This window comes from Sarcophilus harrisii, chromosome 3, assembly GCF_902635505.1.
Source record: "Sarcophilus harrisii chromosome 3, mSarHar1.11, whole genome shotgun sequence".
Taxonomy (NCBI): domain Eukaryota; kingdom Metazoa; phylum Chordata; class Mammalia; order Dasyuromorphia; family Dasyuridae; genus Sarcophilus; species Sarcophilus harrisii.
In genome coordinates this window covers 599292927-599311479 of record NC_045428.1, presented here as the reverse complement: position 1 = coordinate 599311479, position 18553 = coordinate 599292927, and the positions used below count along the sequence as shown (strand labels likewise).

The window sequence follows — 18553 nt, the reverse complement described above, 5'->3', positions numbered from 1 at the left end:
AATATCCTCATCACCCAATCAACCTCAATCAAACTGTACCAATTATTCTTGTACTTTTTTCATCCTGTAACTATGAATCTCATCCCTTTACATTCTCTTTTCTTTCAAGACTAATTATTTTTCATCCAGCCAAACTGTTTCCACTCCATACCTTTCACCATTTCCATAACCCCTGCCAACATACATTCCTATACACCTGCTCTGGAGTAGACACATATTGTGTGCGCATATTATAAAGGGACAAATAATCTATAGATTATGGGAAGAAAGTGAATTTGAACTTGGATATAAAATATACCTCTTGCACCTTACCCTGATACTTAATAATTCTTTTCTTGTTTGCCAGTACTAGAAATGTTAAATTTTTTATTCATTTTATATATATATTATTCATTATATATGTATATATATATATATATTCATTATATATATACATATATATATCATTTATTCACTATATACTTATAGCTCACAGGGGTACCTTCCCCCAACTTATAGGGAGTAAATCTCTTCAGGAGTGTTTCCTTCCATTTTAGAGTACACCATGTATGCTGTGGGTTCACAACCCTAAAAATTACACATGAGTCCTTGTAAATGTATTTATTTTTAAATAATGAGACAGAGCACACGATTCACTCAAAATAAGAGGTATTTGGTAGAATGGCAGGTATAATGAGAAAAGTAGCAATAAAACATTCACCCATAAACATAGGTGACCTAAAATAAACACAAGAAAAATGGTGGACATATAGAGATAAAAGACATGGAAAGACATACACATGGGGGAGGGGTGCAAAACTAGTTAGGGCATACATGTGGAGGGATGTACAAATAAGGAACACATGTGGCCATAGAACAGCTATGGTGAAGGCAGACCCACAGAAGATGAATTCATATAAAAACACCACATAACAAATTTCTTTCTATGTGTTCAGCTCCTATTGACACTAATCTCATAATCTTCCTTCTTTTAGTCACTACTAGATACAGGGAGATATTCTTGTAATCTCCAAAGCATGCTGCTGCTGCTGCTGCTGCTCTCTCTACAGAATATTATTTTGTCAAACATTGCTCCACTGGGTGCTGTTCCTCCATTGGATTCTGCTTGTCCTTTGTTGCATCCTTACTCTACACTACCTCTAACTTCTAGATCACCTAAAATCTTGGCTAGGATGCTGCCTTTATTTTTATCCAGATATTGTGGGAAAGGGAGGAAATAACTTGTTCCAGAACCAACAGAAACCCTGGCCCCAAATCCAGATTCTGAAACTTCTCATTTGTCAAGCAGGAGGTGATCAAACCCAATCACAAACCTCTTTAGGTCAAAGAATGTGGTTTTTTCAGCTACCAATTTCCTTAAGTTTTTTTTTTTTTTCTTTAAAAGATTCTTCCTGAAAGGATGGACAGAAGCAGCTACACCCAAAGAAAGAACACTAGGAAATGAATGTAAACTGCTTGCATTTTTGTTCTTCTTCCCAGGTTATTTATATCTTCTAAATCCAATTCTCCCTGAGCAACAAGAAAACTGTTTGGTTCTGCACACATATATTGTATCCAAGATCTACTGTAATCTATTTAACATGTATAGGACTGCTTTGGGGAGAGGGCGGAGGGAGGGAGGGGAAAAATCGGAACAGAAGTGAGTGCAAGGGATAATGTTGTAAAAAATTACCCTGGCATGGGTTCTGTCAATAAAAAGTTATTTAATAATAAAAAAAATAAAAGATTCTTCCTGAGAAGTGGTTATTGAAGTTTTTCTTGTAGATTTCAAATGAGAAGGGACCCAGTTCCTCTTTGATCAGGGATAAAGGTAGGATTCCAGCAGATATATGTCTATAGATTCAAAGATGGAAGGAACCTTAAGAGGCCATCAAGCTTAATGCTGTCATTTTACATGAGAAAAGTGATGATTAGGAGTTGAAACGGTTTGTGGAATTATTAAATGCCTGGTTGGGATGTGAATCTAAATCTTCCTGATTGGGCAATAGTGTCTCCTTATATTTCCATTTGGCTTATCCTGGTTCAAATGACCTTAAATGAGAGAACACATCTAATTCATGATATTCATCAGTTTACTAAAGGAAACACTATTGCCCATAATTCTTTACTCTCTACTAAATTTATTCTCTCCCTTCATGTAACATGAAAAATTTCCTGAAAACACTAGAACCTGAGAAAGATGCTTATATTCTCAGAGTACATAGGCTATTATTCACTGGAAAAAGATGAAAAAGGAAAAGTAAAATAACTTGGAAAAGGAGGTTTTGAAATAGTGAAGAGGAATTTTGAACACAAAGAAAAGAGCAAAATCCAAAAGGAATAAAATATAACAACAATAATAGCTCACATTTATATAGTACTTTTGAGTTTACCCAATGCTACCTTCACATTAACCTTGTAAAGTATTTGCCCATGATCACACAGCCACTAAGTGGAGCATCTGGACCTTTAACCCAGGTCTTCTGATGCCAAGTACAGTACTGTTTCCATGTTATCTTATTGACTCACAAAAAAATAGAGCTATCATTAATCACATGATTTTAGAATTGCAGTAGATCTTAGAAACCAAGTAGAACAATCCATGTCCGGCAAGAATCTCCTTATATCTCCATTTGGCTTATCCTGGTTCAAATGACCTTAAATGAGAGAACACATCTAATTCATGATATTTATCAGTTTACTAAATATAATATAATGACACTTCCATTACTTGAACTCAAATTCATCTCTGCAATTTCCATTCAGGTTTATCATTCTATTCTCTGGAACAAAATGGAATATATTTAATATTCTAAGTAATATAGTTGCATTGGTCACACACCCAAAATACATGTTCTCTTATTCAGCAGGAATACTATTGTTTCTTCAACTAAACTATATGGAATGATCCTTAGACCTTTTACCAAGTTGGTGGACCTCCTCCTTATATTCCCAGGTTTATTGGTATAATTCCTAAAATGTGATACCCATAGCTGAACTCAACACTCCAGATTTGATTAAAGCAGAGTAAACTAGGGCTATTACCTTCTTAATCCCAGACACTAAAACTCTTAATTTAGGCTGTTTCCAATTTTGTGGGGATGATAGAGGACTGCCTATCACACTGTGTGTAGTCACCTTGATTTTTCAGAATTCTAAAACCTCTAGTTCTTCTTTGAGATGACTTATTGTCTAGTTGTGCCTCTCATATTGAGCATCAAAAGTTGAATTTTTAAATTCATACGTAAGACTCTTATCCTTATTATCAACCAATAAGAAACATTTTGTAAATTCTTACTTTGTACCAGGCACTGTGCTAAGCATTGAAGACAAAAAAGTTAAAAACCCTCTGTCCTCAAGAAGTGATCTTTAGATTGGGGGAATAATATGGAAACAATTTGGTATATTCAAGATACATAATATGTATAGGTTATTATATATATTTATATATACATTCATATAAATTTATATAAAATATATATAAAGAGATATAATATGATAAATGGAGGATCAAGAAAGAGAGTATTTTTGTTTTGGGGTTTTTTTCCTTAGGATGGAAGACACATGAGTGTGTTTATAGGAAGCAAGGAAGGAGTCAGTAGATAGGGATAGATTGAAGATTAGTGAGAGTAGTAAGTGATGATGATATAAGAAATAATGTGCTAAAGAAGTCAGAAAATTATGCTATTAAAGATGCATGTTAAGGAGTGTACTTTGGCAGGGTAAGAGTTAGCTACCACTTTATATGAGACAAGAATGGAGGAAGGTGTCTTCATGATAAAATGAGAATAAGGGGAGAAAATAGAAGTGTTGGCAAGTGACCTCAATTGGAGGGAGGGGTAAGTATGAGGGAAGGTGATCAACAGATAAAGTAGAATCATACAGAAGAGGGACTAGAGCCCTGTCTCAGAAGGCAAAACTAGTAAAAATGGACAGATATTTCATATATGGGGAATTTAAGGAAAAGTATTCTAAAAATTAGAACCTTTCAAAAGTGCTGGCTATATAAAGGTATAAGTTTTCTAACTGTATTCTTTCCAACAGAAACTACATGTCTACTTGTTGGAGTCATTGTAGAAAATATCTCTTGATAGTTATAGGTTGGAATAGATGTGCCTTGAATTTTCTTCCAATTCTTAAATTCAGTGACTCTGTGATGAAGTTAAAGGACAAGAAGAGATTTAGGACATATGCAATATTATTACAACATAAAATACATAATGAATTCATGAGGGATCCAAATAAAATTTTATGGGTAGTTTACAGGAAAAGAGAGATGGTAAACTACAGAAATAATGACTAATTGGCAAGATAGGTAACAATTAAGTTAGACTTTAACAAATGGGAAATAATTCAACAAAGAGTTGAGATGTTGTGGGGCTTTGTTTAAACACAAGCAAAGTCTCAGAGGCAGAAAAAGGTGGGCTATACAATATCTAATTTCAGTAGTCCAGATTGGATGAAATATAGTTGAGGTAGAAATTTACTGTTGGAAGCCAGTGAAGCTATAAGAGACCAAGAAATAACAAAACAAAATCTAAAGAATGAAAAAATAGAACAGAATGTGAAACATCATATAAGAAAAGCAGATCAGGAGAACAGATCAAAAAGAGAAAATATAAAAATAATAGGACTACTTGAAAACCATGACCAAGAAAAGAATCTTGATGCAATAATGCAAGAAACAACCCAAGAAAATTGTCCTGAAATGATAGAATATGAGGAAAAAGCAGAAATAGAAAAAATTCACTGATTACCACCTCAAAGAAATCCTTTGTAGAAAACATGTAAGAATATTATTGCCAGATTTCGAAACTCCCAGATCAAAGAAAAAATTTTGCAAGAAACAAGAAAAAAACAATATTTTGGAGCTACAACAAGAATTGTATAAGACTCATCAGAAATCACAATAAAAGACCACAGGTCCTGAAATCATATAAACTGGTAATCGAAATAATTAGGTCTGCAGCCAAAAAATCATATCCAGCAAAATTATTTGTAATATTGAATGAAAAAAATTATGTTTTTTTATTATTTTGTTTTTAGCTCAATAAAAAAGGAGAGTCAAAAGAAATTGAGTGTGCTACTATAAAATTGAAAGACTTGAGTAACAAGACTGAATTTTAATTAATAGACAGTAGGGGGAAATGAAATATTTTCAAAGAGAGGAGGAACATTACCATATTTCATATGGAAAATTAATCTGATGATGTTCTGCAAGACAAAGTATAGCAAGACAAATAAAGACAAACTTCTAGACAAAAGCCCAGAAGTCCACAGGCTGACTAAGAGAATGCAATTAGTTCGGACAGATAGTAATGGTGTCCCTAACTAAGATGATTGCTGGGGGAAAAAGAAAAAAAAAACAGACTTGGAATCAGAATCAAAAAGATCAATGATATCTCTACAATATAAGAAAAGAAGAGAGCGAAGTCAAAGATAACAACAATGGGGAAAAGAAGGAATTGAGGCTATTGTCAGAAACACAAAAGTCAAAAAGAGAAATGGAATTGTTTTGAGATGAGATGATAATACTAGTTTTCGTTGTGTTGAGGTCCAAGTGTCAGTGGGATATCCTGGAGGAAAAAGTCTTCTGGGCATATGAAATTCAGGAGAAAAGTCAGCAAAAATGATAACTTTTGCAACTCATTTCAAGAGAAATGATAATTAAAATTATGGGAGTGAATGAGTTTGCAAATGAATAAAGATTAGGATAGAAAGAAAATACAGAAAAGAATATTGATTAAAATATTAATGAATAGATTTTTAAAATGTTGATGAGGCAGAAGGAGAAATTAAGAACTGTGAATTGAACCAGCAAAGTGTCATGTCTCACAAACCAAGGGACAGATTTCCAGAAAGAAGGGTTGGTCAATACTGCTAAAGGTTACCAAAATGTCAAGGAGGATGATAAATGAAAGAAAATCGCTGGGTTTTTAGGAAGTAATAAATAAAACTTGAGAGAGAAGGAAAACTGGTTCAGAGAAAGATTATCTCATTTTTGTCTTTTTATCTCTACCATCCAAGCAGTGTGTACATAGTACACAACAAGCACATAGTAACGCTTGTTGAATGAGTGAATGATGAATGAATTGGTTTGTCAGAAGTCAGATTCTAAGGGCTTGAGGAAATAATATATGGTGAGAATGTATCATGTGGATACATTTTTCAAGAAATTTATGCATGAAGGGGAAGTAAAAAATCCTAGAAAGAGTGCACTATGATTAATACAGTTTTTTTAAATCTCTTTTAGGGTGTAGCTTAGTATATAGTAAGTTCTCAAGAAATATCTCATGAGTTAAACTGAGGAGAAGATGTGCATATGTGTATGTGTTCTGTATTGTGATCCATGTACATCTCTGGCTTAAGAAGCACACAAGCCTTAAAATGATAAAATGATATCCACTAAGTGGATCCCCATCCATTAGAGAATGGCTGAATAAATTGTGGTATATGAATGTGATGGAATATTATTGTTCTGTAAGAAATGACCAGCAGGATGATTTGAGAGAGGTTTGGAGAGACTGACATGAACTGATGCTGAGTGAAATGAGCCAGGAGATCATTATATGCTTCAACAACAATAACAATACTATATGATGATTAATTCTGATGGATGTGGCTCTCTTTAACAATGAGATGAACCAAATCAGTCCCATTTGTTCAATAATGAATAGAACCAGCTACACCCAGTGAAAGAACTCTGGGAAATGAGTGTGAACCACTACATTGCATTCCCAATCCCACTGTTTTTGTCTGCCTGCATTTTTGATTTCCCTCAACGGTTAATTGTATATTATTTCAAAGTCCGATTCTTCTTGTGCAACAAAATAACTGTGTAGATATGTATACATATATTGTATTTAACATATACTTTAACATATTTAACATGTATTGGTCTACCTGCCATCTGTGGGAGGGAGTGGGGAAAGAGGGGGAAAATTGGAACAAAAGGTTTTGCAGTTGCCAATGCTGAAAAATTACCCATGCATACAACTTGTAAATAAAAAGCTATAATTAAAAAAAAAAAAGAAAAAGAAAAGTTTGTGTGTCTTTTAAGCATTGATTGAGAATCTTTAGCACTTGATATAGTTCTTGTCAAATAATAGATTCTCAATAAATGCTTTTTAACTGGTTGTTTGTTAGATAATGTAAGATTATTATCATTTGTTTAATGGACCCAGTGTTCCTGGTGCTATTCCAGGCTAGAATGATTTTTTTTTCATTTCAGAAAACTTCTGTTAACTATCTCTAACTTCTCTAACAACCTCATTTTAAGAAAATTCTTCTTGTTGTTTTATATTTATGTTAAATTCTTCCTTGGCTGGTAAGATTTTAAAAAGATTATCTTAGTGGCAAATAGATCCCTAGATGATGTTTTGGGACTTTGACACCAATGGGTAGGAGCTTAATTTCTTTTGTTTTACAGTTTCTTTAGGGAAGGATTTCTCTGTTTAGGACAATATTGCATTTGCAGACCTGCTTCTTCATCATTTTTACCACAACTCAGCTCCATTTTGATTACCTTATTGTGTGTGTGTGTGTGTGTGTGTGTGTATTTGCAAATTTATGTAGTCACTAAAGTCAATCATGTAAATCTTATGAATAAAGCTGCTCAAGAAGAGAGCATATTTCTTATTTGTAGGATAGTATTTTTTAGACTAGATGTTAGCGATGTTTCCATTTTAATAATTTTTGAAGCATATTTTACAGAACACTAGATTATATTGACTCAGAATGAAAGTTCATTCACAGAAAGCTGAGTGAGATTGGAACCTTAGGGATGGGGAGTGAAAAGGGAAAGCAAAAGTAGTATAAAAGTTGAATGAATTAATACTTTCTGGTGAGCAGAGAAGATACTGTAGGCTTTTGCAAAGTCAACCAACATGCACATTTACTGATTATCCTTGGTTCAAGCTACTTGGCTGGTGCCATATGGTAGCATCACCTCTTAACCAAATTATATAATGTGCTTGCTACTTAATTAATTGACAATCTGGTTTTATTAGGTTGTAGAAAGTAGAGTAATAAGCTAGTGTGGATTGTTATTATAGGGTTACCAACTAAATAAATAGCCCATTCCATTTGCCACATTTTTCTTTTGTTTTGTTTTTGCATCATAATAATTTCCTGATAAGTTCTATTCTATGAACCCTGTTTTATAATAGGGAAAAGAAAAAATCAAAAGTGACTAAGGAACTCTCATCATAATATAGCATTTTGATTCTAAAGTTCTCTGCCTTTCTACCAAGAAAAGGCAAGCATGTTTCATCAACTGATCGTTTGCTCCTTGAGTTTCAGATTGATTATTGCTCCTTACATAACTCCACAATATTGTTGAGAATCACAAAGAGATTTTGTTTATAGAAAGATTTGGGGTTATACCTATCATTAATAACTGCATTCATTAAAATGTTTTTATTAATTTAAATAATTAATAAATTAATTAAGTGTTAATATGTATAACATTTTAAATGAAAAATTGATTTTCTAAACAAAAATTCTTTCAAATCTCATTATTGTTTGGATTAATAGAAGACAGCTGGATTTTATTTCTACAGCTGCCTTGAAGTCGTTGTCCTATATTATTTTGGTTTAAGTGCTTGGCTGAAGAAAATTTTTCCTAACAAATATATAGTTGGAGAAAGGAGGAATATTTTTAATCTTTTAAGATAATTATATAGTTAGTCTTTGGCACAAGGTCCAAACTCACAAATAGTAGTTTCTTAAAGATTAGTTGCAATGTGGAAATAAATTATATATATACACATGGATATACATGGATATATATAATATTAAACATACATTTTATATAAACATATATAAAGTAAACCATATAAACAAACACATTTAAATCACTTTTCAATTCTTTGCTGGTTCATATTTCTGGGGCCAAAGAGAAAAAGTCTAATCGCTCTGTCATATGAATTCTTAGATATCTAAAGAGAGCTATTATGCCCCCCACTCTTCTTTTTTAGGTTAAACATCTTCAAGTCTTTCAGTCTCTTATATGATATAACTTTAAGGCCTTTCCCTATCTTCAGGATATTTCCCTGGCAAGTCACTTTAGCCTGTTTGCCTTCTTTTCCTCTTCTGTAAAAATGAATTGGAGGGGAAAGGGACCTGTATGTGCACGAATGTTTGTGGCAACTCTCTTTGTAGTGGTTAGAAACTGGAAACTGGGTGGATGCCCATCAGTGGGAGAATGGCTGAATAAATTGTGGTCTATGAATATTATGGAATATTATTGTTCTGTAAGAAATGACCAACAGGATGATTTCAGAAAGGCCTGGAGAGACTTACACGAACTGATGCTGAGTGAAATGAGCAGGACCAGGAGATCATTATATACTTCAACAACAATACTATATGACGACCAGTTCTGATGGGCCTGGCCATCCTCACCAACGAGATCAACCAAATCATTTCCAATGGAGCAGTAATGAACTGAACCAGCTACGCCCAGAGAAAGAACTCTGGGAGATGCTTAAAACCATTACATTGAATTCCCAATCCCTATATTTATGCCCACTTGCATTTTTGATTTCTTTCACAAGCTAATTGTACAATATTTCAGAGTCTGATTCTTTTTGTACAGCAAAATAACAGTTTGGTCATGTATACTTATTGTGTATCTAATTTATATGTTAATATATTTAACATCTACTAGTCATCCTGCCATCTGGGGGAGAGGGAGGGGGGAAGGAGGGGAAAAATTGGAACAAGAGGTTTGGCAATTGTTAATGCTGTAAAGTTACCCATGCATATAACCTGTAAATAAAAGGCTATTAAATAATAATAATTTTTAAAAAAGAAATTAAAAAAAACGAATTGGAGGAGGAAACGACAAACCACTCCAATATCTTTGTCAAGAAAACCCCAAATGGAGTCATGAAGAGTTGGACTCTATATCTTTTTTTCTCTTTCATAGTCAAACTTCTTTAAAAAAGTTGTCTATACTGTCTTCATTTCTCAACCCCTAATAAGCTCTGCCATATGACTGAAAGTGCTCTGCGAAGTTTAGTAATAAAGTTTAGTTTGGTTTCAAACTGAAAGGTCTATTGGTCATGAACATACTTGAATTCACTGAAGTTTTTGAAATTGTTGATCATTTCCTCCTTCTGAATAATCTCCTCCTTTGTCTTCTGTGCTGCTGCTCTCTCCTGGATCTCCTCCTACCTGTATGACCATTACTTCTCAATCTCCTTTGTTGGATTATCTATTAATTCATTAATGATTAATTAATTCTATATATTAATATATTTTATAGAATATATTATAACACATTATTACAATATCAATATATTATATATTTCAAAATATATTGTGTCATAATATATAATATAATAATTATTATATACTATATAGGTTGAACTTTGAAAAATATTAGGAATTCTAAGATGTGGAGATGAGAAGCAAATACATTCCAGTAATAAGAAGAAAACTATATAAAGGCAGAGGGGAAGGTTAAGTGTATTTAAAGACGAATCCACCTGGAGCTATAATTATTGGAATTTGTTATTTAAGATCTTCCAGCTGATGTCATTCTGTTTGACTTTAGGTATAATTGTAAAGAAATGCTATTAAGTCACTGATCCATGATGCCAGCAACCCCAGGGGATTGCCTCCATAAACTGCAGGTGAAATTCTCATAGGAAAGGTTGGAAGAATGACTTTTGGCACAGGATGAGGTAGGGTTATCCTGCCTCAATTTTTTTCATGGCATTTTCTCTTGAATGAAAAATATCCCAACTGGCTGACTTTAAGTCTAGCTCAATACGATTGGCTATCCACATGATTCTGATCTGGGATTGACATAAAGATAGGGGAACATTTTTCCATTTACTGTATAGCTACGTCCTTTTCTTTTATGGGATGGGGCAATTCTTACCCCGTATCTCAAGGAATTGGAGCTCTCAGAATTCCAGCATCTGGAGTAGAGTCACAGATATATTGTACTAGATTTATTTCTAAATCCCATTCACATACTCTATTTCAGTCAAAATGATCTAATAACAGTTTCTCAAACTGAGCATTCTATCTCCTGTTCCCATGCGCCTTACACTAAACATTAATTAGAAAAGCTAAATGAATGTGAATACACTGGAAAATTTTTGAACTGGCTGTTACCCATTCCTAGAATGCTTCCTCATCTCTACCTCTCAGAATTCTTAGCTTCCTCCAAGGTAGCTCAGATGTCATTTTCCATGTAAAGATTCCTTGATCTCTGCCTTCCATGAGTTTTTAATGTGTTCTCCATCCTCAAATTACCTTACAATTCTTTATCTGTTTATATCTTATTGCAATAAAAGGCAAACTTTTTCAAGAAAGGGAGCATTTTTTTTTGTTTCTATCACCAGGATCTTATGAATTTCCTGACACAGAGAAAATATTCAATAGATATTTATTAAGTTGGTGCTGAATACTTTGTTTCAAGTAAGTATCCAATAAATTCACCGAAATGAATTCATGACTTTTCAGTGTAGAGAGAGATTCTTTGCTCTATAACACTTTCATGGCTTTACCTTTTTTTTTCAGCTGATTTTCATCAAGTTGCATGTCTTGTAAATTAATGCTCTCTTTGATTATATTATCATCTTCTGGGACAGCCATTATGTTTTTTCTTTTTCCAAGAATTGTTTTTTTACCTTCTGAAAGAAAACCACCATTAGTACAATTGAAAAGAACTTCCATGAGATTGCATCATATATTTCTGAATATGTCTATTAAGAATTTACATTCAGAACCAGGAGATCATTATATACATCAACAACGATAGTGTATGAGAATGTATTCTGATGGAAGTGGATTTCTTCGACAAAGAGAAGATCTAATTCAGTTCTATTTGATCAATGATGGACAGAATCAGCTACACCCAGAGAAGGAACACTGGGAAATAAGTGTGAACTGTTTACATTTTTTGTTTTTCTTCCCAGGTTATTTTTACCTTCTGAATCCAATTCTTGTGCAACAAGAGAACTATTCGGTTCTGCACACATAGATTGTATCTAGGATATACTATGACATATCTAACATGTATAAGACTGCCTGCCATGTAGGGGAGGAGGTGGAGGGAAGGAAGGGAAAAGTTGGAACAGAAATGAGGGTAAGGGATAATGTTGTAAAAAAAAAAATTACCCATGCATGTGTCCTGTCAATAAAACGTTATTAAAAAAAAAAGTCAACCTAAAAAAAAAAGAATTCACATTAACAAATATTTTACCCTATTATATAGAAAAGAAACTTTGTACAATTCATGACATATTTCAAATTTGCTAACAAGAAATCACACACAGTTCACACCAAACTAGAAAGGCTATTCATTTGAGGAATTTTTCTCAAAAAAAGAAAATAAAAATAAATTCAGTGTTATTTTGGAAAGTTTTTGCTGTGAGGAACTGAAATTCAGTGCTGAAACATATTCAGAACAAAAGGATGCTGCATTGGGTCCCCACAGTATGTCTCAGAAAATAAGGCATCTGAAATGGAGGAAATACGTGACGTAGCAAACATAGAGAATACAGCTAACAAATAGTGGCAGATGAGTCTAAAGGAGGAGAATAAGCATTTTCTCTATGTGCCAACACTGTGTTAAGCACATTGCAAATATTAATCCTTATAACAACACTGCCAGGTAGGTGTTGTTATCATCATTGTAGGAATTGAGGCAAAGGTTAGTTGATTTACCCAGAGTCACACAATTGTTAAGTGTCTAGGCCGGACTTAAATGCAAGTCTTCTAGACCCAGTATCCTATCCATCGTCAGCTCTTGGCAGATATGTGAAGATATTTCCATTTCACTTTGAAAAATACTCCACCTCTTGGCTCTTGACATTTTCTTTCCCATTCCTGTAATACTTTGTCTCCTCATCTCTGCCCACTGGCTTACTGCCTGGGATATCATAAAGATTTATTGACTGATTGATTGTCTACAGAAGGAAGATGATATCTTACTGGCCAAAAAGATAAAGACAAAGATCCTACTGGAAACTTATTTTCATCAACTCTTGGAGAAGGCAGAGAAAATATCCTGTAAGTAAAATAAGAGATATACTGAAGGTTTAAAAAATGTTACTGATAAATTTAGAGTCAGCCAGCCAGTTTGGGGGAAGACTTGTTAACAATTAGTTATGGAGTATATGTGTGAAGAAGTAATGAAATTTATTGATCAAGTAGGAAAAGAGTCCAAAATTTTAAAAAATGGTAGGGATTGACATTTACATATAACTAAATTTGGGGAAGTACTTTATAAATATTATTTTATCATCACAATCTTAGCAACCCTATAATGTAGGTGCTATTATTATCCCCATTTTACTTATGAGGAGACACAGTAGAATTAAGGGACTTGTTCTAGGTCATCTAACTAGGAAATGTCTGAGGCCAATTTAAGTTCAGATCTTCCTGATAGTAAGTAATTGTCTAGCCACCAGACTGCCTAGCTTTCTGTTAGAAATGTGGAGAAACTTTTTCCATCTTATTCTGTCTTGGTCAGATCCTATCTTATTTCATGTACCAATGAAGGCACATGTCCAGGTCTTATTCTTATCTCTAAGAGTCCGGAATGACTCAAATAAATCCATCATATTTGAAGATAACACAATGGACGCCAATCAAGATTTTAAAATACCTTGACATGGTAGACAGTCCAAATATACTATTGTATAGACATCTAATAAGGATAAGTCTTATTTCTAGATGAAGAGGTTATCAGCTACATGAAAAGAAAATTCTTCCCAAGTACAATAAGATGGAGAGATGAGGCTACTCAAGTTAATTTGAAAAATGAGTTTTAATGAATTGTAAAATCAAAAGGAGTCAATAGGGTGCTGTGATAAGCAAAAATGCTAGTACAATATCGAAGTCCTTGAAGGAAGAATACTATACAGAATACAGGCATTCATGGTCCTATTGTAATTTACCCTAGTAAATCCACATTGAAATCCATATTTTAGGACTGATACTGATCAACTGGAGAGTTTCCAGAGTAATTCAAGGAGGATGTTGAGAGATCTCAAGACCATACTATCAATGAATCAATATAAAGACATGAGGTTTTTTTTTAATTTTAGATAAGATAACACTTAATATGAGTATGAGAGATCCCTTTAAGAATACAAGAGGAATTTTAATTGTGTTTGTCCAAGAGGGCAGAGCTATGAGAAAAGTTTTGACTGGTAAAAGGAAAGAAGTTGGGAAGTTTCAGAAAGACATATTAAAATCATTTTAAGGGAGAACTTTTTTTTTTTTAATACATGACCAAAACATTATTTTGCTGTATAAAAAGAATCTAAGGGAGAACTTCTTAAAAATTAGAGCTAACCCAAAGGAGAATGGACTACCTTAGTAGGTTGCGCATTCTTCCTTATTAGAATTTTTAAGTAGTTTGATGACCAATTGTTGATAATGGGTTCTCGAGGTATGAGTTGTACTAAGTGAAATTCTGAAGTCCTTTCCTTGACATTTTATACATCTGAAATTAAGAAATTACTAGCATTCCACAAAAAATATCTTACTGATTTTGTTCACTGACCACTAACGCTCAAAATCAGATAGACTTTTTCTCCTTTAAGGAATTTTATCAAGTTATAAAAAAACTATAGTCAAGTTATAGCTATAGATTTGATAACTTCATTTATATCTTAGTAGAAAAATCCACCTTCCTTTGAAAAGAGAATGTTTATGTATGTGCATGAATGTTTGTGGCAGCCCTCTTTGTAGTGGCTAGAAACTGGAAACTGAGTGGATGCCCATCAGTTGGAGAATGGCTGAATAAATTGTGGTCTATGAATATTATGGAATATTATTGTTCTGTAAGAAATGACCAACAGGATCATTTCAGAAAGGCCTGGAGAGACTTACATGAACTGATGCTGAGTGAAACGAGCAGGGCCAAGAGATCATTATATACTTCAACAACCATACTATATGATGACCAATTCTGATGGACCTGGACATCCTCAGCAACGAGATCAACCAAATCATTTCCAATGGAGCAGTAATGAACTAAACCAGCTACACCCAGCGAAAGAACTCTGGGAGATGACTAAAAACATTACATTGAATTCCCAATCCCTATATTTTTGCCCACCTGCATTTTGGATTTCCTCCACAGGCTAATTGTACAATATTTCAGAGTCCGATTCTTTTTGTACAGCAAAATAACAGTTTGGTCATGTATACTTATTGTGTATCTAATTTATATTTTAATATATTTAACATCTACTGTCATCCTGCCATCTGGGGGAGGGGGTGGGGGGAAGGAGGGGAAAAATTGGAACAAGAGGTCTGGCAATTGTTAATGCTGTAAAGTTACCCATAAATATAACCTGTAAATAAAAGGCCATTAAATAAAAAAAATTTTTAAAAAGAGAATGTTTAACAATCTAAGATTAAAAACATCTTATCTCCTCTACATCAAAGTATCTCATATAGGATACTGAGGAAGACAAAACCAAATTAATATAATTCTTTTTCTTTTATCTGGGCCTGTGAGTTCACCATGTAATGAGCTTTTTATTAGAAAACCCTTTGTAGAAATGCAAATTGGCAATTGAAGTGCAAGTTGTAATCTTAGAGAGTTGTTTGGCTCTGAGGGATTAAGTTCCTTGCCCAGAACCACACAGCCAATATATGTCAGAGGATCACCCTGACTCCAAGTCCAGCTTTTCATCAGTGGTTATATATACCAAGCTATAGAAAGTAGAGAGTCACTGTCTTTGCTCAATCCTTGGCAAGAATTGCCAACAGTAATATCATATTATGGATTTAGAGCTAAAAGGGATCTTAGAAGTTAGCTAGTCCAATCCACTTTTTTTATGGATGAGGAACAGAAGTTCAGAAAGGTTAAGTGACATGCTCAGAGTCACACAGGTGACAAAAACAAACCTAAGATGTTTGAGTTCAAAATAATAGCTGATTTATATGGACAGCGAGGTGATGCAGTGGATAGTATTGGACTAGGAGGCTAAAAGACTCGTCTTCCTCAGACAATTGCTAGCTGTGTGACTCTGGGCTCACAACTTTTTTTTAACCTTAATTTCCTCACTTATGAAGTGATTTAGAAAAGAAAATGGCAAACCACTCCAATATTTTTGCCAAGAAATCCCCCCCCCCCCGCAATTGGTTATGAAGTGTCAGATATGACTGGGAAATGATTGAACATTTCTAGAGTACATATTGTATGCCAGGAACTGTCCTAAGTGACTTAAAACTATAATATCTGATCTTCACAGCAATCCTTGGAAGTAGGTGGTGTTATTTTCCCCATTTTACAGATAAAGAAACTGAGGTAAACAAAGATGAAGTGACTTGTCCAAGGTCATATAGCTTATAAGTATCTCAGGCCAGATTTGAATCCATTTCTTCCTGACTCCAGGTTATGTATTACCTATCTGCTTTTTCCATTCTATGATGCTGCTTTTAGAGAATAGGTTTAGGTAAAAGAGGAAGAGAATAAATACCTCAACCATTTCCCAAATGGCTACAAGTCATGATTTAAAAGTCTGAAAGCCCCTCTCTCCCCAAAACCTTTAATTCAAAAGGTGCATACATCTGCTTCAAGGTATATACATGGGGACCTAAATGTCACCAAAGGATAATTGGCAGATTTCTAAACCTGTGATATCTGAAAGAACATACAACAAAAGTCTTTCAAATATCCAAATCTCTCCTACCTTTCACAGTAGTCTAATGATAATAAATAAAGAGAACGTAGGTGCCAGGTTCACTTCTTTCAGTTTTTTCTGTTTTCTTTGCAAGTGTGATGAGGGTTTGGTTCCTTACATATATTTGATGCTCATTGTTTGTTGCTGCTACTCATAAGACGTGGGTATTGCTTTCATTGCTCAATTCTTTAGTAATTTTTTTTATCTCAAATTTAAGGATCCTGTGAGAGTTTTATTGTCTGTTGACAAACCACATTGACTCTACCATCACCGAAACTAAGTAATCGTGAATTAAGTTAAACAGTTATGCAGACGTATGGGACAGTGGACAGGGTGCCTTCAACAGTAAGAAAGGAATAGGGAGATAAAGAAATAGATGATAAATAGATAGGTATATAGATAGATAGATAGACAGACAGACAGATAGATAAATGATAGATAGATAGATGATAGATGAATACAGACAGACATTAGATTAAATTAGGGAATCTGGGATGAATTTGTAGCACTGAATGGAACATATAAATCTGATATATACTATATTCCAAGCAAGTCTTGCTACCTCAGCTCAGGAACTGACAATTCACATAAATTATTAGACTCCTACCTGAAAAAATTATAAAGTAGTCAGTTGAAATTCCTATTATTTTCTAATTTCTTTTCCTCTCTCATACTCTCTCTTTCAATATTACTATCAGTAATAAACATAGATTGAACACTTAGAGGGCCCACTTTTGGGCAGTCAGTGCTCTTTTTTCTTCATAATTTCTTTTGGCTGTTAGATTCCTCCCTTAACTTCCTCCCCAATCAGGAGTGTCCTTCCTGACTCCTTTTCCTCCTTTCCCTCTGCCAATCAAAGTTCTAGTTCCCATGTGTTCATTTAGGTGTTGATCTGATTAAGTAATTCACAGTTGGGATGAATGATGATAACTCTCCTATGAGGCCTTGGGCACTTTGGAAGAGAATACTTGGATAAAAGATGGTTGGATTTAGAGCTGTGAGAAAACTTAGCAATTAACTAATTCAATACTTTTATTTTACAAATGGAGAAACTGAGGTGCATGGTGGTTAATCAGCTTGCTTAAGGTCACAAAGTTAATAAATATCAGAGCCAGGATTCTAAACCAAGTCTTCTGATTCAAAATCTAAGGTCCTTCTGATTATACTTCCATGTCACAAATGAGATAATTCACAAATTTTTTTTCCCTTTGGACCATGTGTTGCATATGTTTTTAATGAAATCATCTTAGAATATTCCAGATGATTGCCTTCTCTCTTAAACAAATTCACTCAAAACTCTTATCTATTCCCAAAGGAAGGAAAGTATAATAAATCTGCATAATAAATCTGCATTGCACTATTGATCCACCCCTCACCTTTACCAAAGATGCTGTCCTCAAGGTCTTAGTAAACACAGTTATTAAATGGGAGAAAGCACACAAAGGGGAAAACCAATTCCTATCATAAAAGATCAAAGACAAACCTGAGGGAGAATAAAATGTCGATTCTTGCTCCTGAAGACTTTCTCACCATTATCCAGGATCCTGCAGGCAAATAAATAATCATGTGACATCCCAGATTTCATCAGAAATACTTTGGCCTTAATTCCTGAAAGTTAAAACTTTTCATTTTACTTTGTAGTTAATTTTTAACTTCCTCCCAGGTTTTTTGACCGATGGACTGAGGTTTCATATTGATACCTAGTTTTTGTTCTAATGGTAATAATATTTCTAAATCAGTTAACTGAACATTTTTATGTTGTATTATAGTGATAAGTAATACATCATATTTGAAGATTTGCAGAGTGCTTATACATATGCTATTGAGTCCATTCATCCTCAGACAACCCTTTGAAAAGAGGGTTTTTGTAATCCCCAGTTTACAGATGAGAAAATCAAGAAAGGTTG

General features: G+C 33.9%; 1 protein-coding gene across 1 annotated transcript in view; it reads right to left on the bottom strand.

The window, feature by feature from the left end:
• Positions 1–18187, bottom strand: part of LOC100929658 (sodium-dependent phosphate transport protein 3-like) — a 93717-nt gene extending 75530 nt beyond the window's left edge. Inside the window, exons 1-2 of the mRNA XM_012545827.3 lie at positions 18130–18187; positions 11505–11630 (exon numbers count right to left, since the gene is read on the bottom strand). Of these exons, the coding sequence (XP_012401281.2) occupies positions 11505–11592 (88 nt within the window). The 5' untranslated portion in view covers positions 11593–11630; positions 18130–18187. The remainder of the gene's footprint in view (positions 1–11504; positions 11631–18129) is intronic.
• Positions 18188–18553: the final 366 nt, after the last annotated feature.